Below are 27,457 nucleotides of genomic sequence, written 5' to 3'. Positions count from 1 at the left end.
GGGTTATCTTTTTTCTTGCTTAATTCCAAAGGTTCATTATTGAAAATAAACAAAAACATTATTTATGGTCAAGTTAATATTACTTAATATTAATTCATTAAATTATCTATTTAAAATCATAAATAACATAAGAGAGAACAAGTTTCTAACATTTATAAATTCAGTTGTTTTTTGTTTTTTTAAGAATTAAATAGTTCAACTTAACTAGATTAAAAAAAAAAAATTGCTATAAAAATTCTTATTTTAGAGTACCTCGAGTTGGGAATAACAAATATAAACTTTTTGCCTGTCTAGAATACAACAGTTTAACAAAAAATATCGAAGCCGGAATGGAATTGGAAAGAATGGGTAGTCTCGGCTTTTTCCACTCGGATCAGATGTTATTAATGTTACTAAACAGATTACACAGCAATGAACACATTAAAGATCCTGTATTTTAGTAGATGTGAGTTGAAACCAAGGAAGATATTTTGATTAGATTAATTATGTTCATATTTTGATAACCCTCAGCATGACAGGTAGATCTGAGGAACCCTTAGGAATATTTATCTATCTTACATTTTGGTGTTCTAAACTAATTTTTTTATGTTCTATAATCCATTTCTGCATTAATAAATAAGTATAGTAATAAAAGAATTATATTGGACATATCATTTGACTTAAAAAGTTGACAACTTATTGTAATTGAGTCCAACAGACCCACTTGTCGTTTTAGGGGTTAATATTATAATTTTTCTTTGAGGAACAAGGATTGTTATACTTATGAATTTTTATTATTTTCTCTTAATCCTAGCTCTTGGCTGATAAGATTCTGATGTGGAGTTGATTGGAAAAGAATTAAACTTCCTGGATTATATAAAATACAATTAACAATAATGTTTTATTATAATATAGTACACTTAAAACTAGAACAAATTCTTATATTTTAGTTTTCCCTGTGGTAAGTGTCTTTCCCAGGTATGCCTGTTCCTTCTGAATCACCTAACCAAGGATATTTGTTGGGGCACTCCCTGCAAGTTTCAAGATACCTGGAAAAATGTCATTCGTTTTAAATTATGTTTATATAATTTGTAATAGAACATCTTAAGGAGTATATTAATTTTGTTCAGTTACCCCATTATTAATTAATTTTGATTTAAAATAAAATGTATATTAATGCAAAGGTAACTTCCATGCAGTATCTTTGATTTTGAGTTCAGAAACTGATAAGATGTCAATATTTATATTTTACAAAATATATTTAGACTATGCTTTCTACATCTACGTAGAGGATTGGAAAGATTTATGTAACAAGAAAGGGACTGGTGAAGAATATTTGGATGAGTAATGCTTGTATTTAGCTTTGTGATTTAATATATTGTTATTATTAAACTTGTACTCTACCTTGTCGTACTAAAGTTTGCTTCTGGTGGCTTAAAAGTAAGTGCGCACTTATTTGGCAGGTTGCATGGTGGCGGAGGTAGGTTGTCTTTTTTATTACACTTCCAAGGTTCGAACGTTGACAATTCCTTTGTTGGATGAGGGTCTGTTATCCAGGTTAATGCTTGAGTTATGGTAACAAACCATACATCCTCCCTAAAAAATAATAAAGTATATAAATGATTAATTAACTTATTGATGAAGGTAATTGACCGTATGAAGTAGATTGTAGGAAGATAGTCGGGATGGCGATCAATAAAGGTATCAAAATAGTAAAAGAAAACTATTTTGATGGCTTTATTGATCGCCACTCGGATTATCTTCCCACAATTAACTAACTTAGGTTGTACAAAGTATAAGGAGGTTGTATTTGTTATTCATTTTTCATATTCATTTGTTTACAAATACAAATATAATTTTAATGACGATCTTTATTTTTGATTCTTGCTTATCTATTTTGGTTTAGTTTTGGAAACAAGTACATTGTATTTAATAACAGTAGTCCAACAGAAATAACTTTTTTGCCTTGGTTGATAAAAACCCAGCAGATGACCTGAGAATGTTTTAGAAATAGAATCAGAAGTTTATTTACTTGCCTTCATTATAAATTAAAAGTTAAAATAAAAAACAATTTTTTTTTTATTTACCCAAACCATATTTTTTTCCTAAAATCTTAAAATTTAATTAATTGTCTCAACTATATTAGTGTGTAATTTCATTTTTACAAATAGCAGTTAATATTCATTAAAATTGATTCCATTAATAAATATTTAATTGTAATGGTAAGAAAAAACAATTCCTATTGCCTCTAATAGTGCTATCATAACTACAAATTATTCTAAACCATTATTGCTAATTAATCTAATGAATCAATAATTAAATTGGACATTACAGGGTTTGTTCTCAACATTTGACACAATAATATCCTTAAATTATTTTTCAATTTAAGAAGAACCCTTTTGTGTTCAATAATAGTAGTATCAATATTAAATTTAACTAAAATTTATTGACTTTGTGCAATACAAAAGAAAAAATAAATATTTTAAAAGTTAAAACTCACAAATTCATGGCCCAATCAATAAACTTGTGAAGCCCTGCTTCCAACTCTTTAATCTGAAACCAGTTGGTGTGGAATGGCATCATATATGGTGCTCGGTTTTGGTCATAATATCTGTAATAAAAACATTATTTTTTATTATGAATAAAAATAATATAATATAAAATAATAATAATTTATTATAAAAATAACTCCGATATATCTTTACTATTTCATGTTTTCTAGTAAAATTAATTAATTCTGTAAGTTACTGCTTTAATTGTGGATCTTCATTTTTTATTCCTTTAATGTGAAGTAATTAATTGAACAGTTGTAACTTTTTAATTAGTATGATTGATTAATTATTATAAATGGTTATTAATATAGTGAATTATAAATTTGAAAGTATTAGTCATTAGCGATTAGTTTATCGGCCATCCATATGCTATCACAAACTTAATTTTGGTTTTCTTTACCCGCATGCATCTTGAATTGATTAGTTATTTAGTAATAATCAAGAGTCTGAAAGGACACCTTTAAATTTTAAATAAATCATAAAGGAAGTACAAGACCAATGGTTGTAAAAGGTGGTGATTTGGTCAGAATCATGCTCGACATATATCTTATCTCTGTGTCTTAGTAAATATGGACTTAAAGTCAAATTTTGTAACTTTTCACAGAAGAAATTCAAAAGTTTTATGTTAGCCATAAGTTAATATCTTCTCACTCCTTATAGTTCTAATTTAGCCTTTTACAGAAGACAAAAGTTTACTTTTACAATCTTCTTATACACAGTTTTATCATGACCTGAGTTAGACATTAATTCATCGAAAGCACAGATATATCATATTTGAAGTATTAAAAAAAGATAGTAAAGTAACAAACAGTTTTATTACCAATCTGAAAGTAATTTTTAAATACAGTTTAGTCTCGATTGTTTGACATTTATAAATCTCACTATCTTGTGGCATTTAAGAGAAATATATTTTGATTAATCATAGTGGTGGTATTAGAGAAAGGGAAAAGAGAAGGTTGTTTTTCTGTCATACCTTCATCGGCTACTACTATTAAGAAAACTATAATGTTTATTATATTTTCCAAATAAAGATATATTAAGAAACCTTACATTATTTAGACCTTCATCCTTTATTTTACGTTGTTTAAATGGGAATTTCAATCGTCCATAATATTTGGTTACTATCAAGATAGGCCTAAATATAATTCCTTGTATTTTTAAAAATTTATAATGTTTTTTATTTTAACTTGCAAACAACAGATATAAAACTTTTAATACAGTAATAAAACACAGTTTTATATTTTAATGTTATTACAGAAAAGAAATTTACATAACTGATGGCTTAGCATTATATATTTTTTTAAATATTTAAAATATTAGTGTAAAGTATTAGCTACATGAGCAAAAAAATAAATAAATAAAATCAAACCTCTCAAAATCTTCTCTCAGCCATTCAAAAACTTCATCTGCATCATGATTGTGTAAGACACATTGGTCCAAGTATGGACAATGACCTCCTTCATAAGATTCAACGTAATGAGCATTCAAAGGAACTTCCCAGATTCCTAGGCAAATATTGAAAAAATTACAACTAAAGTGAAGTTAGTTAGTTAGAAGAATTATAAGATCCATGTTACTGACTATATTTGATGTCGAAAAGGTATTATAAATAGAACTGTAAGTGATAAACATTTACTTACTTCGCCTTTTGTTTTTTCAGTTTTTAATGTTTGTTTCTATATTTTCAAAAAAGATTTATATTTTAAATAGTAAAAAATGTGTCTACAGGCCACTAAAATTTCTACATTCCACTTTTTTTTCTTTTTTTTTATCACTTTTCTTTAAATATTTGCACATCCATTAAAAAAATATATTAATTCTTGGAAAAGATGAATACATAGAATGACAGATAATTAAACAATGCTGAGAAATATATAATAATTAAACATTTAAAACAATGAATTACCTGGGAATGATTTGGTTGGGCATGTACCAGATTTACACTCATGAGGAATTTTATAATCGAGTGTATAAGGCCAAATTGGAATTTTGCTTGGTGGTATTCCAACAGAACTGTCGTATATGAAACCGAAATCTTCTATCACCTGAAAGAAATAGTGATTAATGTTACATGTGCCAGTTGTATATCTTGTTGAAATCTAATACTGTTGATCTGGTATCTTTCTTTGATAAAGAAACATCTTACTAAATATTCTTCATTTTACCTGATATTGAGTATTTCTTCCTGGCTTGAGGAAAGGAGCTCTCATTCCGACAATGTCTGAGCGAGAAATATTTGCGAAATGCCTCAAAATTTCTCTCATACCAAGCATCTCTCCAACCCATTCTTCATAACCTTTGTCTTGAAGGCCTTGTTGTAATCTGGGGGTGAATATAATTATGCTTAGGAATATTCAAGTATAGTGAAATACAATTGCTTATCTTAGCTAGCTTATTTGAACATATAAAGACTAGGAGGGGGGGGGGGGAGAGAGGAGAGAAACAAGTGTCCAAAAAACTTGAATGGGAGAAAAACAAAATTCAAAATTTGATGACTCTTAAAAAATCAGTTTTTTTTTTAAATGAAAGTTATTGGTATCATTAATAATTAATTATTTTAATAAATTTCTTAGTCTTAATTGTCGAAAGTTCATTAATAGGTGAACAACACCTGTTTTTTCTATTTATACTAAAATATAGTCTTTTATAGGTATTTTTCGAACCCATTTTTAAGAGTTATTAAACAGTTTTTTTGCAGGTTTTTTATGAGCTTTCCATTGTCTAATTTATACCTACCAATAATTCAATTTTGAAAAAATTATTGACATCTGTTTTTTCCCCCTAGCCTTCTTATTTTTTAAAATATCTACTTTATAATAGTCCTTACATTATCTTTCTTAACTTTTTTTTTTTTTTTTAACTTACGATATTGTTTCTGTTCCTATTTCATGTCCATCATGTGCCAAAGATTGTACCATATTATAATTGCAGTATTCATGAGAAACGAAAAATGTTCCTCTTATCGGACATCCGTTTGGATTCTGTCTGTCGGATGCGAATACTCGCTTATAATGATCAAAGTTATTTAAATTGACTGCTCCATCGAAGGTCAGCAGTATAATCTGAGGTGTCTGTAATCAAAAAAGTACATAATACAGTTATACCAGAAAATTATCTTAATTACTATGTTAAGTTTATTTTATATTATTAGTCTATTTTATGGAACAATGATCATAATATTTATGTCAGGATTATAAAAATCTAAAGACACTGAAATATTAAAAATTGAAGCTTGTTATACACATCCATACACCATGGATGAATGATTGTCATCGGTAACTGTTACTGCATTGTCAATTGAAAGTTTTAATTTAGTAACTAAGATTATTGAAATTTTGCTATAATATTATTCGTTGAATCCTGTTTTCACTTGACTATCGTTTAAAATTTTCTATCTTTTAATTAAATATCTATTATAATAATGTTTCAGTTCTTAGCTTGGTTTCATCTAATATTAATCATCATTTGTATGTATTAATGCAGACAAGAAAATACATTTACCTTCTCTGGATCAAGACGCCCTGGTATTATTGTACCATCTCTACTACAAAAGCAGAAGGGAAGCTGACATTCTGCAGTTTCACACTTCACCGCCAAATCGACTGGTGGTTCAGTGCTAGGGGCTGGTGCTGGAAAGAATGTATTTCAGATATGAGGAATTTAATGTAATATTAAATACAATTTTATTTCAAGAACAATTAAAACTAAAAAGAACCACTTTCAATTACTTACTTGTCGGTAAGGGACCACACCTAGCCTCTGCCTTGAATGTGCATAATTTGTTGATATCATCGAAGTACAACCCCGATGGACACCTATTCAGGTAGGGATAGTTGTCCACGCACTGTTAAGTTTACAATTAAAACCATTATTGTTAGTAATAAATTATAAAATACATCTACAATTTAGCTCATAATTAATCCAGCCAATGTTTGATTTGAAATTAAAATATTGAATTTTTAATTTAATTTTTAGAATAGGATAATATTTAAGCTATTAGAAAGAAACATGTATAATCCAGCCAAGTGTTAATGAAATGGTACATTTTGATAATTTTAAGAAATGTTTTGCTCTTTGTTAGCCAAAAGATCCTAAATCCTTAAGTTGCTACTAAATAAATGAATAATACTTTTACAAATATTTTTTCACTGTTACATTTATATTTTGACTCTTGAAATTACCAACATAAAAACATAATTGCTTAAAAGTTCTTTGGATTCACCAACAAGTTTTGGTTTGTGAGTCTGTATTTTTTAAATTGAGCAATCGATTATAGCTCTAAATTAGTACATTTTCCTCTGAGGTGCCTGAAAAGAAGATGGCTTAAGAACCTTCAAAAATTTTGTTGGCAGTAGTGTAATATCAAGGGGTAGTTCATTGCAAGCCAATTTCATATTAATCAGGCAGTACATTCTTCAGTACATACATAGTACTTATTAATGCAGTCATATGATTCAATAAATAAATAAAGTATTAAATTGAAATGAATTGTCTTGAAATAAACATGTAGTTGAGAAAATTGGAATATAACTTGGACCTACATTTTGGTATTAAAAAAAAAGTTCATTATTCACATGCTGTCTGATAATAATAATAAATTCTTTGTTTATTATATGCAAATTCCTTTCAGAATAACATTACAAGTGATAGTTTGTGGGGTTTAGAGAATTAGCCTTGAAGAAAAACAAATTAACACATCATAAAAAAAAATTTAATATTGATAAATAATAATGAAGTAACTTCTAGACCTTTAAACCTAAACAAACTACTTTTGAATCATATCATATTATTTGATATAGGCTGGTATGATTTTTGAAAAAAAGTATAGCCTTAAATGATGTTTTGTTAAAATTCGGAGCTAAACTTTCTCTATAATTACTCAAAATTAAGTTGAAGTACTCCATTGAGATGAACAAATACAAGCTAAATTGAATTTTTTTTTTTTATTAAAAATAAACTTAAAACTTTTTTTTCTGTTTCATATTGCCTAGTCCTACTGCGATTTATTACTCCTGAAGTATTTATCCAATTATTTGGATGACGGCATCTTTTGAGCACTGGGCAGACATTATGCTTTGGTCATTTTTCCAGAAAATTGGTTTATCAATGAAGACCAAGTTTACTTAAAATATTAGGTAATCGTTTTCTACCATAGTATATTTACCTAAATTAGGTTACTATTATGAATCCAAAACGAAATATTCTGCCTATTAAGGCATCATCAAAAATGAAAAACATGAGATGACATAAATGCAGACCTGAGACATTAAACTTCTCTTCAACAGCTTAACTAACAAAATAATATGTAAGATTTGGGGTGTATATTTTAACTGCTTCATCATGAAGGACTTGGTATAATGAAGCTTTCTAAGAAGTTTTGATTGGTATTAATTAGGTCAATTTTTACTCACTCTCTCCATATTTTAGGTAAAATCAGATGTGTTACTACGGAGGGGGGCGGGGTCGGATAAGGCAGCTCTCCGAGAAATTTATATTATTAAATTTGGTCTTATGTTTAAATTATTTATAATGAAATAATGTATATAATATTCTATAGCTAGTAATTTAGTCCAGTGGTAAGGTTTAAAAAAAAATACTATTCTCACAATTTGTTAATTTTTATGACGGATTGGTAACACTGGAATGCCGCCGGATTTTTCTACAGCAAGCGATGAAAATGGTGTCTAGAAAATGTCTAGTTTCAAGCTCTAATTGCCTACCTCATTTCTTGTCTTATTTTGTTCAGGTAAGATTAAGTTATATTATGATTTTGAAAATTAAAGAAGGTCTTTATATGAATACAAGTTTTTTTTTGCCTTGGCCGCTTTAACGTTGGTTTATATTCGAGTTTATGAGATCAACTTGCGCCCTAAACAGTACAATTTAGGGCTTACTGAAAAAACCAACTCTATTCTAGGAGAGTTTAGATTTACAGAAAATTTTACTATTATATGAACAACTAAATTCTTTTGTTTTGTATCTGAAATTTGTTGCTCCGATCTATTAGTTCTCATGTTATTCAAGAGATAGAGCAGTCTGTCTGGTTAGTTATTACCATTGTGTCATTCACGTCTAAAATCTACCCAAATTGTATTATTTTAACTGGCTTTAAAAGGTTTTAGGAAATAAACGACTCAATATTGTTAATTTTCTTTACAAAATTACATTTAAAATATTAGATTGATAAAATATTTTATTGGTACTTTTATTTTATTGCAATAAATTTTTTCAGTCGATAGAACTTAAAAAAGTAGGATTCAGAGATTTTAAGGATTTTTGGCCATTGAAAAGTCCCCCAAAACTTATTCGCTTCAACTAAAGTAGGTAAAAAAAAGTTTTTAAGAATAAAATCATATTTGTTTTCAGTATATATACCAAGGAAACCCTTAATACCAGTTTTCAAAGAAATCAAACAATATTTTGTTTATTTGAAACATTTCTGCTACCGTTTCATACATAGAAGAAAACACGAAATTTCATTTGCTTATAACTTTTTTTCTATGATTTTCATAATTTTTTAGCATATACGCCTTGAAAGCTGTAGCTATTATACCTCTTTTCGAGCTATTAGGACTTTTCTAACTACCACTTTTGACAGCAGTGACTACCACTCATGCGCAGTGAGGGTTTTTCCCTCCTAAAACCTGTATTGCGCATGCTCCATAAGATTCTTGACTGTCAAAAGTGGTTGTTAGAACATACATACTATCAGAGGATGATTACTTGTTTGTTGATTATTTGTTCCATGGATGGCGGACTATTAAATAAAAAAAAATTATAATACAATGAGATCGAGATAATCTTGGCACCCACAGATAAACAGACAAATCAGTGACCAAATTAGATTTGTTTTTGCTTTAGGGGATTCTGAATTACAAATACAATAAAATCGAAAATTTCATCAGATTAAAATATTTCAGGAAGCAAATATTTTGATGTGTAGGATGAGGCAGCTAATTTTAAAGTTTGTCTCGGACGAAATGACTTAACTACCGGACTGGTACAAGAGCCGGGAAGAAAAAAAGGCAGTTATCTCACCACAATTTTTTATTACTTTAATGAAAACTGTGTATAATTACTAGTCAAAACTGATGAGTCTGCCAAGAATAGATAGGGGGAATAAAAAATTGCGGCTGTTTCAAAACCTTAAAAAACATTAATTTTTCATTTGAAGATATATCTTAAGAACCATCAACAACACTAAAAGACCTAAAAGAATATTATTTAAAGAAGAGCAAATTTTCTGAAATATTAGCTCTAATAGAGCTATTTACGTCCAATAGTTCTCGAGATATAGCTTTATAAAAAGTAACATTTCATAAAAATGTACTGAATTATCAGTAGTTAGTTAATTTATTTTGATAAATCTATATCTCTGGAACTACGTGACGTACATATGTCTATAAGCAATGAAATTAAAGCTTGTTTAATGTACTATAAAAAAGTTTATAATCTTTACCTTCCTAGGAAAAATAGTTTTCATGATATTTGCTAAAATAAATTGATTTATAGTTGTTCGGACAATAAGTTTGATTTATGAAAAATTTTATTTTAGAAACCATTGGACGTACAGATGTCTGCCAGCACTCAATTTAAAGCTAGTTAAATTTACTACAAAATAGTTTATAACTTTTTTCTTTGTAGGATTAGTAGTTTTTATGATATTCACATATGAATATAAATTTGGCAAATTAAAATTTGTCTGAACTATAAATCAATTTATTGTAGCAAATTTCATGAAATCTACTACTCCTACTAAATTAAACGTAATAAACTACTTTATAGCTCATTAAACTAGCTTTAACTTGAGTGCTAATAGACATCTGTACGTCACATAGTTCTTGAGATGTAGATTTCTGAAAATAAATTAACTAACTTCAGTACGTTCCATACTACATTTTTATGAAAGGTTGTTTTTGAAAAGCTATATCTCGAGAAATATTACACATAAATAGCTCAATTAGAGCTTAAATTTGAGCAAATTTACTCTGCTCTAAATGATACTCTCTTAGAGTTTCTATTGGTAGTTGTAAAGATATACAGCTCCGAATAAAAAAATAATTATTTTTAACGTTTTGAAACAGCCGCCATTTTTTATTCCCCCAATCTATATTTGTCAGACTCATCAATTTTGACTAGTAATAATATATAGTTTTCAATTAAGAAATAAAAAATTGGGGTGAAATAACTACCTTTTTTCTCTTCTTGGGTGGGCTCTTGTATTTGACGAATGCTTCTACCAGAAATAAGTGTATTTTTTTTTAAAGAAAATTATAAAAAAATATATAATCTCGTGATGGAATAAAATAAATTTATAATGACTGGAATAAAGAATAAGTAAACTGATAGAGCAGAAATATATAGTACCGTAGTAACCTGTAACAACCTGATAGAACCTCCTGCAGGTTGCCGGGTCTGCGAAGTTGCCGTTTCCGGCACCTTCGGGGCAAGTGAATTCAGCTTCTTCTTTCTTGTCTTCTTTCTTCTGCCCGCTGACTGTAACAAAGAAATTAAAATTTATATTAAATATTAATATTAGTTTAGGATAGCTAAAATAAATCATTGAACTTATTTTCTAAATCTGTTATTTTTTTTTAGAGTCATTTTTCTCATAAGTGTTTACCAGCAAAAATATTTTTATTTTAAAACTAAGTACCAAAATCCTCAATGTTCCATATATCGCCGATTTATTCAGAAACAGACACCAATCCTTCCATGATGAACTTCCTAACCTCTCTAACCCTCTTGTTTCTAACATTACTTGATAATCCCCTTAGGTGTCCGAAAAGAAGATGGCTTCGAGGTCTTCTCTAGAAATGTTATTGGAGTTCTATCAATGTTTGTATCATGCCATTGTACAATTTTACTAACACCGAATTTACTTGTGTATTTATAAACTTAATGATCCTTTACTGGAAGAGTTTCTGGAATTAAATTGAATTTAGTGAATGACACAAATATTCCTTGTTTAATTGTATGAATTTATTTCATATAATCAACAAAAACGTTTCGGGAATATCCCCCATCTTCAAGCTGCTGATAAAAATATTTTATTTTATATATAACGTATAATTATATCCAATTTTGTCATTATTGCTAATATTTAATAATATTATTGTCATTTAATGAATAAAAAACTTTTTTACTATTAACAGTTATACATTTTTAGGAGAATAATACGTTATATATAATATAAAACGTTATATATAAAATATTTTTATCAGCAACCCGAAGATGGGGGATATTCCCGAAACGTTTTTGTTGATTATATGAAATAAATTATTACAATTAAACAAGGAAGATTTGTGTCATTCACTAAATTCAATTTAAACTGTGTATTTATTTTAATACAGTTTTAAACATCAATAAATAATTTTTAAAAAAAAAGTAAGTAGATCCTAATGGGGAGGGGGGGGGGGAGCAAACTTTGCCTTTATTTTCCGATATAAGAAATAAATTGTAGAATATCGATTCCCTCTTTTAACAAAATATAAGCAAATAACCAAATGGTTGCCAAAAAACTGAAAAGCCTAACATTTAAGCTCAGTACTCAATATATTTATATCTCCCTCATGATAAAAAATTTAACTTTTTTTAAGCAGTGTAAATTTGAGTCAGTACAGAGCTCAAAACCATTACATTCAATAGTTCCCGAGAAACTGTTTTTAAAAATCAAATTTTTTCCCCAAATAATGTGAAATCAACATTCAGTGAATTAATAATTAAAGTAAATATGGAAGCTAATACGAACGAAGACGTTAAATGGACATTCTCTAAAGTACATTGAACTAGCTTCAATTTGAGTTTTAATTGACATCTGTACATCTAATATTCCATGATAAACAGTTTACTAAAATCGACATTTTTTCTATCAATAGCCAGGAATCAAGATTTTTAAAAATTTGGTTTGGCAAATAAGCGAGAAACATCAACGATCGAAGTTAATCATAAGAAACTAGTTAAGGGAACATTTACCATGCTTTAGTTTGAGTGGTAATAAACATCTATACATCTGATAGTTCCTTAGATTCAATTTATAAAAAATCATTTTTTTTTTTTTTTTTTTCCGAATAATAGAAAATCAACATTCTGTGAACTTATTTTGGCAAATATCTCAGGGAATATTAGACGTATTAGATATCTATTAATACTCAAACAATTGTTGTTAAAAGTTACAAAATTATGTTTCAGAAAAAAAAAATAATTTTTGGAAAATAATATAACAGGAACTATTTAATTTAAATAGTTCTGAAATTTATACTATTTAAGAATATTGATTTTTATTGCTTAGCTTTAAAGAAAGTGAGTACTAAATGATAAATGGAAAATTTTTTTAGGTTTTTCGGTCACCTTTTATTATTCTAATTTTTTAAAACTACAATCTTTTTCAGCAACAAATTTTCTTTAAATGGATGTGACACGAGTTTTTTTTTTTGTGTGTGAGAAGATGGTAATTGTTGCGGTCATCGTTGATCCACAAATAAGTAAAAGTTATTTATTTGTGGCCACGTTTTGGCCCGAATTTCAAACCTTCATTCTTTCAAAATCACAGCAACGAAAAAATTAAAGATGGCAACAAAAAAATCATATTTCACAGTTTTGATTTTTCTGTGTCCAAAGGCTATCATTACCAAAAATGAACAAAAAAATACAAATCCCTTCTTTTTGGGAATTATTTTCACCTAACACATATTTTTCTATTTTTTTTTTATGAGTTGTTGTTTATCTCTATATTTTTCAATAAAATTATGAAATGTCAAGTTGTTCCAAGTGACCATTGAAGTTAAATAGTTTAGTAAAGGGTCTAACGACTTTCCTTTGTTCCTTAACCCGTAGTTTTTGGTTGCAGGAACTCGATACAGCGCACACCATCATAGGCTAAAATAGTTTCTTAATGTTGAGCTAATAAGCCTGTGATGTATGTAAATGTGCCAGGGCTAGATGGGGAAAGCCAGTTCCCAGAACATTAGGGAAAGGCAGATCTCCCTTTTCGGTTCCTCGATGAAGGAGAACAATTCTATTCTATTCTGTAGCAGAAACAGTCAGAATTATAATATAATCTATTCAATTGTGACTTTTAATGTCACTAGAAACTTTATTAGTAGAATTAAATGTTCAAAAAACAAAAAAAGAACATGAAAACGCATTTTCCTAATCTGGATTCCTATAATATGAAAAAAAAATATTTTGAGAAATTGTAGGTTTTAAATTTTTTTTTTCTTTTTTTTTTTAATAATTTATTTATTGATATTTACAACTGTATACACATATATACAACAAGTAAATTTGCTGTAGGTGGCATAGTGACATGATAAAAACATGTGGTGAATCTACCCACTGATAGGACTCCAATAACATTTCTAGAGGAGAAGATCTCGAGGCCATCTTCTTTTCAGACGCCTAGGAGGATTATTAGGCAATGAAGGAGAAGCCAGGTTAGAAACAAGTGGATTTGGGTGGTTTAGAAGTTTATTATGGAAGGAACGGTATCTGGTTCTGGCCAAATCGGCAACATATGGAATGGTTTTAAATTTAAGTTTCGATTTATGGAAATTCAGGCCATAATTTAAATGTGAGTTTGGGAATTATATCTCCTTATTCATAAAATGTAACAGTTTAATTATTTAAGAAATTTTACTAAGTGACTTTACTATGTTGATATTACCAATATTAGACAAATAAGGCAAGGAGTAACATATTGTATTAGATAAAGATGTTAATCAGAGACCTGAAGATGGAGTTAACTCCGAAACGTTGTTTTCATTATAATTTAATAAAATATATATGAAACAAGGAAGAGTGTTATTCATTTAGCATTTCTAATTAGAAATAATTTGATAAATTGAAGGTTTTAAATTTAAGTTTCGATTTATGGAAATTAAAACCATAATTTTTTTAATTTATTTATTTAATGTCATTTAAAACTGTACAAATAATAAATAAATAAGTAAATATGTTATATGTTTCATATACACTTGAAAATCGTTGGGGCAGGAAACCCCCAATTGGTGGTACTTCAAGCATTAATTTAAATTAGAAAGTCCCGTGCCCATCTCTTTTCAGACGCTTCGGAGGATTATCAGGGATTGCCAAGGATGAGAGATTAAGAATTAATGGGATAGGATGGGTAAGGAGTTTGGAATGAAAAGACGCGTAGCTGTTTTGGGTCAAATCTGCAACGAATGGAATGTTAAGGTCTTTGTGGATGAGTTTATTTGGTTTGGTAGAGCACCAGAGTTCAATTCCGTATGCCCAAATTGGTCTGATTATCGTAGTACTAATTTTTTGTAGTGAGTGGGAAGTTTAGAGCGTTTGTCAAGTAGGTGTTATAGCAATCGGAATCTACGAGCAGTTCCTTGTCGTTTCAGTCTTGTATGTGGATTCCAAGTAAGTCTCTTGTCAAGATGGAGTCCTAAGTATCGAATCTGTTCAAGAGTCGTTAGTGGAGTATTTAGAAAGGATACTGTAGGAAAGGAGGGAAGAGGTCTACGACGGAGGGTAAAGGTGATCTGGTGGGATTTGTCAAGATTTAATTTGATTCTCCAGTTTTGACATCATTCTTCAATGGATGTTATGTGTGTCTGTAGTGATTGTGATGCATTGTTTACAGACAGTATACATGTGTCATCAGTGTATGTTAAGACCATAATTTAAATGTGTTTTTCGGTTGGTTTTAAAACAAGGCGATTCTGTATTACTTATGTTATTTAATTTAGCACTAGAATATGTTATTAAAAATGTGATCCTTCCAAAACCGTATTTGAGTATGCTGATGATTTGGTACTATTGGGCGCGAGGAAACTATAAAACTAAATACAACGACGTTAATAAAATCTAGTATGGTACTTGGCCTAGAAATAAATACAGATAATACAAAATATATGGTTAGCAGTTGAAAAATGACCAATTTAGAATTCAGGAGAAAATAAATTTGAACAGTTAGAGAGGTATAAGTACTTATGTTTAATGGTAACTATAAAAAACTTATATGGTATAAATGGTATAAAAAACTTTAATGGTAACTATAAAAAAATTTATATTTAATTAGCCTCCTTTATTATATAAATTGATGACGAAATAATTTCGAAATTCATTAACCCGCGTCTTCTGTCCAGAAACTTAAAAGTTAGAATTTACAAAATTATTATTCTTTTTACTGTTATTTACGGTTTAAGCATTTTATTATTATAATTTAAGAAAATATAATCTATATAATTATCAAATTAAATAATTTTATTTATGGTATGTTTAGTGATAGGCTCTATTTGTATAGGTTTAATCTCTAGAAACTTTTCATAAATATTGTATAAATTAATAAAAAAAATAATTATTTTTCATCAATTTATATAATAAAGGAGGTTAATTAAATATGAAATAAATCGAAAAAAAACAAGTAAATGATCTTATTATTTAAAATTATTACGTGATAATGTTTATAGGAATGCTTTAAATAATAATTTAAACCATCTTAGAAAATAATTCGAAAAAACATCTGTTAAAGTTTTTTATAAAAATTATCTTATGAGTTCTATCATTTTTATATAAAAAATTTATATTTTGTAAATAATTATAAAATTTAAACGCCTCTAATCAAATTTGATGATATATATTTCGTGATACGTAAACAGTAAAACTAGAATAAAATTCTTTGGTTTAAACACCACATAAAATAAACCCAAGGAATATCTGAACCAACAAAAACATTATTTTTTTTTTTTAGACATACGAGGTATCACTGGTTAATAATGATTTTTAAATAATTATATTGTTTCATTTTTATGTTCTTTTTATATAAAGTCCTTCTGAAAGGAAACTTCGTTATAATGGACTTCATTTTCCTCGTATGTGTTTGTTAAATAGAAGTTTCCCTGTAAATATTTTTGGTTACATTATTTCGTTTTATAAATATGCTATCAAAACGAACCCAAAGAAAAGTTAGAAAGTTAATGGGAGACTGGACAGAATTATTTCCCATGTGAGTACAAGAATTTCTTTTTTTATTACTTTGTTATATAAACTGCTTTCTCTACTCCGAAAAACCGCATTCTCAAAAGCTATATTTTTAATAAAATTAAATTTGATTTACTTTAAAATAAAAAAATAAATAAATGTATTGGACGCCATAAAAAATGAACAAACTGAATTTTGAGGATGAACATTAAACCGGTTGGATATAATCGATTTAATTATTGCTTGAAAGTTTGGATTTCATGTTTAAATATTTTTTTTACAGGAATTAATTTAATAACTAGGCCCTGTTTGATTAGGATTAATTATTATAATTAGTTTTCGGATCTTTTAGGATTTTTTTTTCAACATCCCAGATTTTATCCTTGTTTAGTTGATTTAGAAAGAAATAATTTCCATCTCTATTCATCTTATGCTAAATTCAAACGAAAGCTTCTAAAGCCTAGGGAAACTTCCATGATGTCGTTATGTCAAAGCTCGGTCTTGAGTAATATCATGTGGGCTGTGAAGTACTAACTTGTTCCCGTAATTTTTATACGAGATGCTAAAACAGAATATGGAAATAGCGTTTCACAGGGAAAGGTCAGATATGTGGGAGTGCCATCTTGATAAATTGTTTACTACGAACTTGTGTATTATGGAAATTCGTCAGTGGGTGGTTTTTATAAATATATAAAATCAATCCACGTATCAATTTACAAATCCAAAATTTCAAAACCAAAAAAAATAAAATAATTTGGCACACTTGCCTTTTATTTCTAAAAAAAAAAACTTGAAGAAAGCGAATAGTCGAAAGATAAAAATATGAGAAAATTGTGATGTTCATTTAACGTATCTAAATTATTTTGTTATTTTTGTTATTCAAACTGTATAATAAAATACATCAAGTAAATTTGAAGTAAGATTATAATGATATGATGCAGCATGTAGAGAAACTATCCAGTAGTAGAACTCTAAAAACATTTTACAATATAAGGTCACGAGGCCATCTTCTTTTCAGTCGCCTCGGAGGATTGCCAGGAATGGAAGAGGAAGCAAGGGTAGAAATAGTGGGTTTGGGTGGTTAGGGAGTTTGTAATGGAAGGAATGATATCTGGTTCGGGCTAGATCAGTTAAATATGAAACATTATGGTCTTTATGTATGATTTTATTTGTGACAAAGTAAGGAGCATTGCGGATTTTGCGAAGGATTTTGAATTGTAAGGATTGGATACGAAGGCCTTATTACAGTCTTTTGTAATAGATTGGAAGTTTAGACTGTTTGTCTAATAAGTGCTGTAATTTTCGGAATCGACGTGCTGTCTGTTCAATCTTGTGTGAGGATTCCAGGTTAGTCGTTTGTTCAGTTGCAGCCCAAGGTAGCGGATCTATTCGACAGGGGTAAGAGCCACATTATGAAAGTATACTGTAGGGCAGTCGGCAGGTTTACGACGAAGGTAAGGGTGATTTGATGGGATTTCTTAGGATTTGCTAAGGGTAGTAAATTCAAAAATCCTATTGTTTTATATAGAATCAAACCACGGCCCACGATATCTTTAAAAAAAAACTTTAGAAAATTGACCGATATATATATGTGTGTGTCAAATATTTTAGTCAGAACATTTTCGGATATATTTATAATATATCTTCCAAAAAGGAAGATATATTATAAAGTTTTCACAGAAATTAGAATTTCGTTTTTTTAGAAAGAGGGACTCGTCTTTTGCATTCAAACCAACTGAATAGGTCAAAATGATAGTTGAATAACTTTTAAATCAGTATGGAGAATGTTGAAAATGATAATTTATTTTATAATATCCTTTAAAATTACAGATAATTGAGAACCGTTTTGGGTTTGTAGGACTGTTTTTGTTCCTCAAATTCACTTAGCTAACGCATTGTTACATAACTATCTGTATCTATTGTTCGACTCCAAGAATATCTATCTACCCTCAGAGAAATCTTAGACTCGGGATTCCCCGCCACAGAAGGCAAAGGTGAAGATGAACGCCACGTAGATGGATGGGGAAAGAGCGGAGAAATTGTCGGATTTGGACAGGTATAGGCCTTTAACCTGAACGGAGCTATGGAGAGAAACCTCCACGGCAGAGAGGTAGTTGCTATAGAAAGTGAGTTAGCATACTTTCACCTTTGGTCCAAGGTCAAGGTGTTGTAGCGGTCTGATAGGAACCGTTCACTGCCACGTCTCGCTCCAGGCGTTACCAAAAAGAAAGGCTGGAGAGGTTAAGAAATCACATTTTCCAGTCATAGCGACAGTAACATATTAGAGCAGGGATTCAATAGATACTAATTACTCAAGTTTGGATATATCCATGGATGTGTCCAATGGATAGGAGCAGACGTAGAAGGGAAGATTTGATCAGGCGGAGGGATTTGTGAAGGTTATAGGACAAGTACTTTAATGAAGAATACGTATAATTACTAGTCGAAATTGATGAATCTGCCAAATACAGGTAGGGGGAATAAAAAATGGCGGCTGTTTCAAAACGTTAATATGAATAAATTTTTAATTCGGAACTCTAAACAACATTAGAAAACCTAAGAGAACATCATTTAAAGTAGAGTAAATTTTCTAAAGTTTAAGCCCTAATAGAACTATTTACGTTCTATAGTTCCCGAGATATAGCTTTGAAAAATCAGTATTTAGTGCATTTATAAATGTCTGCCAGCACTAAAATCAAAGCTAGTTAACTGTACTATAAAGTAGGCCATAACGTTTATCTTCGTAGGAATACTATTTTTTATGATCTTTGACAAAATAAAATCACAAACTGTTAATTTCAAGTTGTTTGGATAATATTTGTGATTTTTGAAAGATAATATCTCAGGAACCGTAAGGCGTACATATGTCTACATGCTCTCAAAATGAAGGTAATTTAACTTACTATAAAGTAGTTTAGGTCACTATCTTCGTAGGGATAATAGTTTTTATAATATTCACAAATGAATATAAATTTTATACATGAGATTTTGTCTGAACAACTATAAATAAATTTATAGTAGCAAATATAAAAACTACCACACTTAAGAAGATAAATTTAATAAACTACTTTATAGTACATTAAACTAGCTTTAATTCGAGTGTTAATTGACATCTGTACGTCGAATGGCTTTTAAGATATAGATTTCTCAAAATAAAGTCATTAACTTCTGATTTTCAGTACATTTTTTATGAAATGTTGCTTTTTAAAAAGCATATCATTAGAAATATTTAAGTAAATAGTTCTATTAGGGCTCATACTTTAAAAATTTACTCTACTTTAAATCATGTTCTCTTAGGCTTTCTGGTGTTGTTGGTAGTTTTAAAGTTATTGAGCTTTGAATGAGTATTTTTTTACGAATACTTCGCAGACTCATCAATTTTGTATAGTAATCATAGCTTTCGTTAAAATAATCAGAAATTGTGGTGAAATAACTGCCTTTTTTCTCCTCTTGGGCTCTTGTACTATTAAGATCGTTGTTGATATCGACAAAAATTCATCGGTTAGGAGTCAGTGTGTCTTCTTAAAAATTTTTAAAATTTATAATAATAAATAAGTAAAGAATATATCAGGACTTTCCACTTGTTCAAGTTGAGACCTTTCGATCGGTCACTTATTTATATATACATGTTTTATATTTTCGTTTGGAGAGTCATCTACTGAATATTTTAGTAAACGGTCTGAATATGTAATCCTTAATACTGTATACATTATTAAAACTATCACCTAATTCTTTTCACACATCTGTTTTGAGAAAAATCTATGCACTCGGAGTTTTAGTGTTTTGCGAGACGAGTTAGTATGAAATCGCAGTACTTCATTATTCAAAATACATTTTGTGGCTATTGTTCTAGATTTGGAAAAACTGGCAATGAGTATAAAGTTCCTACAAGAATAACTGCTTTGTTCCAAAAGCAGTTGGAAACGGAACGATTTGTATTCGATTCCAACTTGGAGCAGTTAATTAAAATAGGTTTCTTGGCAGTCCCTAGGAAAATAACGGCACCTCTGTGGCTCGTACGAGGCTACAGGCACTATATAGCTGTGAGTTGTGGTGTTAGAAAAAAGTACCACTACTATATCACTATACTATACAGGGGTACTATACTATAGTATATGTATTCGTCCTATAGAAGTATGAGTCAACTGGAGAATTCAGACGATTACTCAATCCGGAATGATGTGACCTATACATAATTGAAGCTGTACAACATTGTGCCCACTAAGACACTCCTCTAGATGTCCTTACCGGATCAGAAAACCTTGAACTTTATTCTCCCTGGTAACTACTAAGTGCTTAGATAAAAATATGACAGCACTTACCTGATAACCGAAAATAAAAATGCAATAAAAGAGGATATTAATCCAATCGTGTGAAAATAAATAATTTCACGGCAAATTAATTGATTCGTTTACGGGAATTAATCTATTTGTTTGGATTCCTTGGCCTAGAATAGTAATAGTTTCCAGTAAACGTAAAGCGACCTCCATAATCAGGTCCGAATATTTTCTTCCAATGTTAGCCTCCATGTTTGATATTTGTACATTTGACGATCGTTATTAAAGACTGGATTTTCATAAAGTTGCATATTTTGTTTCCTAGCTTTAAGACTCGATAGAAATCCGAATCATGAAAAGAAAAATTATTTTGATGATTCGAATTTTAAAGTATTAATACTAATAAATAATAATAATAATAAAAGTATTAATACTACTTTTATATTACACGAAATTTACGTTCAGGTTTTTTGGATTAGTTCATCGTGGCCGTATGCTACATGTTGTGCATCTATTACACGTTTTGGGTTTACTGCACAAAATTTCGCATTTAAAGGAGTTTATTCATATTTCGGCCACTTGTTCTGGTTTGACATTGAAAAAGAATCCAGAAGAAGAGAAAATCTAGTTTCAGAAAATCACAAGTTGAGCTTCCATTTTTATTTAAAACACTATTTCAAAATTTTAGTATTGGTGGTCATTTTGTTCCTGATGTAATAAATTAATAAAAAAATGAGATATAAAATTACAATTTTAATTGTAACGTTGGCACGATTAAATAAGTTACTTCAATTAATTTTGACTGCACCCACAACCATCTTCTCGTATAAGTCATCGACGGTCAACTATCTCTCATAATTAATATATTATTATTGATGTTTTCAATATATATACACATTTTTTTTCTATTAATTTCTTTTTTAAACTTTACTTATATTTAGCCTCTTTATCTATTATTATGGTTACATATATTTTCTTTCTCTCAATTTTTCGTTTTCTTTCCGTAATTTTAATTTTTAAATTATTAATAACTAATATATTCAGATTTCTTTGCATTATATAACTTCATTTTTATTTTATTTCCTTAATTATATTATTTTACCTACTACATACATCAAATACATTTTATTTTCCACTTCCTTCATCACTTTATTTTATTAATTCTATTCTGTAAAATTATTTACTTTATGTCATTCTGTTTATATTTTATTTTTTAATTTTCTATATTCATTGGTTGTTATCTTGTTCTGTTCTTAGCCCTGATGAAGGATAGAAATTTTAGCCGAAACGTTGGCACGATTAAATAAGTTACTTAAACTTATTTGTGTTTTATTTTGACCGCACCCCCAACCATCTTTTCCTCGTACAATTTTAATGATTTGGATATAAAATTTCAGAATTCAAAAATGTCAAATCCAATATTTTGAGTTTAATAATAGACTTAAATATTTTATAATATTTATTAGAATAAGAATTATTATTATTAGAATAAGAATATTTGTTATACTTTCAACGTAGTACGTGGCTTATTTTTTCTAAAACTTAAAACGAAGGTAGTTTTAAGATGTTGAAGTTTGAGTTTCTCCAGTCTTCATAGCAATAAAAAAAAATCATGAAATATAGTTAGCTTCTAGCTATTATATACAAAATTTTAGGTTTTTAATTAAATAATTTAGTGTTTTGTGTACGTTCGACCAAATGTGGCAAATATTTATCGAATTAATTTTGATTTAAAATAGATTAAATAAGCATCCGATGCATATATTAATATAATCATCTACAAGACAAAATTTATTTTTGTCTGATTTGTGTTCTATACACAACTTTACACATTTTGAGTTTTAATACTCGATTTATCACATTTTTAATTCAGGTCATTAATCATTACCAACGATGTATAGTGACTTATACACATTTTGAAATAAATTGAGCCAAATTAAACAGTTTTAATGTTTTTCCGACTTCATAGTTACAATAAATCGATAATTGAATATTTTATTTAAATTTAAATATCTACGTTTGGGTTATTTTAATTTTGAAACAAAAGCTAATTTTTTTTTTCAGGAACCTTTCGATGACTAACCAAGGACAGTCACTTACTACTTTGCCTCATTTCTAGCCAAACCCGTTTTGCCATTCCCCGTTTCGAATGTCTTGTTTAAACATTTTGAAGTTTTGCTTTATCATTTTCAAATTTTTGGATATTCAACATTTTAGAGAAACTTTTATAAAGTGCTTAGTAAGGATTAACAGCTTTATCTGTTAAAACCTTCTTAAGCTTATTAGACTATTTAAAAGTATTCCAAGTTAATATACACCATAATGATTTTGTTAATTTGTTTTTATTAAATGAAGTCTGATGAAAACAAAAACCTCATTTGCATTCAATGCTAATATACGACATTACGCATATAACACAATATAATATTCGTGAGTTTGACCTGAATTATATTGCATTATAAATTGAATAAATATTTAATTATATTTGGATGCGCTCTCAGCCTCCACTGACTCAGGACCAATAAAATGGTGAGAGGGCTATGCTGGGATCTCCGAGAGCCCTGTTTTACCCCTCAAAATCCAAGTGTGTAAACATTGTACATATTAAAGAATGGATGTGATTTGTATTTTTATTATATTATTTAATATTCCTAATTTCAATTTTACTTTATTTTATTTTTATTTATCGAATTTTTTATTTTAGTTCTACTTTTCCTAATTTTATTTATTTGTTCATATGTTTATAATTTATGTTTTTGTTATGAATGTGATCAGTTACATCGCTATTACTTATTATCTGTAAAAAATCTTTGAAAAATCGATTTCAAGAAACTGAAGAAACACACTACTCAGCTATCTTCAGCTGTTGAAAATCCTCTAATGTTCTGTTAAAATATTAAGAATTAAACTCTTAATCCATTGTTCCAGTCCCTCGTAGAAATATTTTTATGCCATAAATGCACTTTAATGAGCTTTTAATCATATTCAATAGGTTTTCTAATTTAAAAAAAACAAAACAGGTTGATAATCAGTCATTTTTTGTTGTGTTTTTTTTTTTTTTTACAAATAATGGACTTTAGCTCCCGAAAACGCAAACGCGTCGTTAGTAACGAAGCTTTGCTGCTAATCTTATTTATATCTTTTTAAATGTGCGATACAAAAACATATATTTTATATTTGAATATAGCCTATTTCAATAGGAATTGGTCTTGGAAATTACTTGGTATTAGAGTTACAGAACTATGGAGCTTCGCATATTTTGACAGTTTCTTGTTAAGAAATAATTCTCTATAGTTCACAATACAATACCTGACTATTTAGTGAAACATTTTGTATTCTAAGATGGTAACAAAACAGACATTTAGAATTCTTTACGCGGGAAGAATACTTGAAAATGTATTCCACGTTTGGAGGAGCTACTTAGAGTAGATTCAAGGTTTGGGAAGGTCAATGCGATCAGGTCATACTAAGTAGTTCACCTCTCAAGTTTTTAGTTCATCTATTGATTAAATAAAAACCTTTTATTTATTGATTATAAAAAAAACTGTGTACACTTACGGACCAAATCCATCTAGATCCATGATCAAATTTTTTTTATTAAAAAAAAAGCTATATATCACAGACTATGACAAGTACAATTGGCAACTAGTATTTTTTAAGGAAGTACTATTTATAGAAGAACAACAGCTGGCAAATCCTTACGTTAAATCATAGATTATGCTCATTCACCAAGTTTTTTAATTAAGAATACCGAGTAGGGGAGGGCTCCCGAACCCATAGGGTTGACTCACGACTACAGTAACAGAATAAATAACTATCTGCCACTACCGGATTCCAACGTGGGTCCCGGTGATAGTAACAAAGCACTTTACTCATTGTGCAACTTCGCTACCATAAAAACATAAATATCTTTTAAGTTTTTGCATTAAATATGTTTTTGTAAAAAGAAAACATATGCCTGTAAATAATGATTATTCTTCCGGTTAATGTTTCTATTTTTATCTCGCTTTCCTTTTCTTCTTCAAGACCTCCTATATTTTACTTCATATGTCACGATTTATTTAGGCACTGATCCAAATTAATCCCCTTCTCGATGTAATGGAGCTAGGTCCAAAAGTCCTCATGTCCTATGAGGAATTTGTAATATCTTGGAAACAGGAAGAACCCATTTGGCTACTAACCGGTAAAGTATACAGTGGGGAAGTGTTTCATGTTGAGCCCTTTCTGTGTAATTAACCAGTTAACAACCAGTAGTTACCTTCTGTTTTTTTTTTTTTGGTACATCCGCCATCCTGCCTTGCAAATTCTTGGGTAGACTTGCTGAGCATTCTTTTTCAAAATCATTTTCGTTTTCAGAACATCTATTGCTGCCGGGATCCTAAGTTTTCTCAATATGAGTTAATCCGTTTAGGAATATAGCCACTCTACTTCTCAAGTAATCCTAGTGAGAAATAACATAAGCTTACTACAAGGTAAGAAAATGTAAATAGAATAAATTTGGACATACTCCAATATTCCAAGATATTTTTTTAAAAAATGCTACAACCAATATAAAGAATTATGATATGTATTCTATGGATTGGGAAGCACGTATTCCTTTATTACACTTCATGAACCATCCACTATGTCTTGAAAATAGTAGAAGTAGAAAAACAGCCAGCTGATAATATCTACCATCAAGTAAGGCTGAGGTTTGTTGGTCCCTAAGGTTGGGGATCACAATGCATGGACCTTGAAAAGACTAAAGGCTTACAGAAGGATGATGTAAGGGAAAGGGAACATTCGATGCTTGTCCATTGCTAACTAGATCTTCGAGTTCATATCCGTATCGGCTAATCATTGTCTGATCCTCTTCTAACAAAGGCCATTCAGCTACCTGGGTCTTTGTTGAAGACACCTTGTCTGATTGGATGGGTTATAATTAACCGGATCAGAAGGCATTCGATGATCATCGGCCAGAGATAGGCTTCCACATGGATTGAGTAGGTAAAAACCTTTTTTTAGATATGCTATCATACAGAATGTATTATTGAGTTTCTCCAGGGACCCGCAACTGATGCTCACTGTTTAATGTACTCTTATTGTTAGTTCTGGATTTTTTTACAAAGCATCAGACAAAATATTAAAAAAAAAACTTTTGCTGTGTGCGCATCATACAACTTTCACTTACCATCCTACATAGGTCTCCAAGTTTTGTATAGATTTATGTGCTCTTGTAGAAGTTATAGCTGTTTATGTGGTATTTGGTAAATAAAGAACACAAAATTTATTTTTCTGTTGCTATAAAAAATATTATTTAAGTGTTTCTCGAGGTGAGGATAACTTTATATAAATTATGTTCCTGTCAATTATATCGATAGTGTTGCTCTCCTTCCCTCCCCCCTTTAGGTATATATAAGCCTTTGATATGTTATTTCAGTTTTTTATTTTAAGTTTATTAGACTATTCACACACGGACACTCTGAACATTTTTCGAAACATGGTTATTCGGACTCAAGGACCTCTTAACGTATGTTTGTATAGAAAACTCGAATTCGAAACTTTGCAAGATCGCAATACTTTTCCTGAATATATATTCCACTTGTAGGCAAGTGAAAGTATTTGGTTGTTGATATGACATTTTTTTTTCGGGCTTAACTGAAGTAGCATTATTATATAATGTATTTAATACTAAAAATTAATTTATCCGTGATTTATGATCTGGTTCCTTAGCATTTAAAATAAAATAATAATATATGCATTGCATCAATTACCGAGATCAGCATCTCGACCTACTCCGTGAACAAATGGTTCAAGCTTTTTTTTTTCTTCAGGGTAAGTTGCATTCCTGGAGTATGGCAATGGTCAAAGCGTGAGCTCTGTAACTATTACGCGTTTTATAATCACCACTGGGCAGTTACATGGTTTAGACCTATTATGCAATCCTGGCTGAGAAATGAAAAGTGATTTCATCACGTGAAAATGCAAGCAGCCATCATGAAGTGCATGCAGCCTTGCACACACCCTTCTTTCGTCCTCGGCTCTGTCTTTCATTTGTACTTCTAGCCTTCAATCTTGTGAATCATTCATCTTATAGAATAATATATTGGATAAATATAAATTTGTATATGTGTATAAATACATACATAATACATAGGATAATATAAGAGTTTATGTTTATTTTATTTATCCTCCTGTTTATATATATTTAGAGATAGATGTTATTTATTTTTGTTTAAATTCTTTATTTCATTTATTTATTTATTTGCATTCTTATTTTATTTGTAGTATGAATGTGATCAGTGCCCAACAATGTTGAGGCAGATTGTAATATTTATCAATAAATAATTTAAAAATAAAATAAAGAGTTCAAATATTTCATTTATATCATTTCTGAATTGATTTTACATTTTTTTTTTTTTATTAATCATAGCATGTCAATCTGAAATAAATCGATCTTTTATATCAGTCAAGTTTTATCATCATTGAAACAGTTTAAAAGGGCTTAAATGTCTAATTATCAAACAATTTTCCTATGAGGTACTTTTAATTTAGTTTAGTTGTAATGATTAACTATTTTAAATTTCTAAAAGTAATAAAAAATTCATAAATATGAACTATGAAAGAATTTTATGAGTAACTATTGGAGAAATAGAGTTAGAAGTTCAGAGACTAGATCTCTCTAGATCGCATATGTACGTGGTTTTGTTAAGGTAGGAA

At 29.2% G+C, this 27,457-nt stretch overlaps 1 protein-coding gene across 1 annotated transcript in view; it reads right to left on the bottom strand.

The window, feature by feature from the left end:
• Positions 1-851: 851 nt before the first annotated feature.
• Positions 852-27,457, bottom strand: part of Cda4 (chitin deacetylase Cda4) — a 43,792-nt gene continuing 17,186 nt past the window's right edge. The window contains exons 2-11 of the mRNA XM_014430447.2: positions 10,918-11,027; positions 6,264-6,375; positions 6,033-6,160; positions 5,397-5,602; positions 4,697-4,853; positions 4,438-4,576; positions 3,901-4,036; positions 2,480-2,590; positions 1,384-1,575; positions 852-1,028 (exon numbers count right to left, since the gene is read on the bottom strand). Coding sequence (XP_014285933.1) covers positions 926-1,028; positions 1,384-1,575; positions 2,480-2,590; positions 3,901-4,036; positions 4,438-4,576; positions 4,697-4,853; positions 5,397-5,602; positions 6,033-6,160; positions 6,264-6,375; positions 10,918-11,027 — 1,394 coding nt within the window. The 3' untranslated portion in view covers positions 852-925. The remainder of the gene's footprint in view (positions 1,029-1,383; positions 1,576-2,479; positions 2,591-3,900; positions 4,037-4,437; positions 4,577-4,696; positions 4,854-5,396; positions 5,603-6,032; positions 6,161-6,263; positions 6,376-10,917; positions 11,028-27,457) is intronic.

This window comes from Halyomorpha halys, unplaced genomic scaffold, assembly GCF_000696795.3.
Source record: "Halyomorpha halys isolate HHAL.00 unplaced genomic scaffold, Hhal_1.1 Scaffold36.1, whole genome shotgun sequence".
NCBI classification, from domain to species: domain Eukaryota; kingdom Metazoa; phylum Arthropoda; class Insecta; order Hemiptera; family Pentatomidae; genus Halyomorpha; species Halyomorpha halys.
The sequence above is the reverse complement of the archived record's forward strand: the minus strand, read 5'-3'. Positions and strand labels throughout refer to the sequence as shown.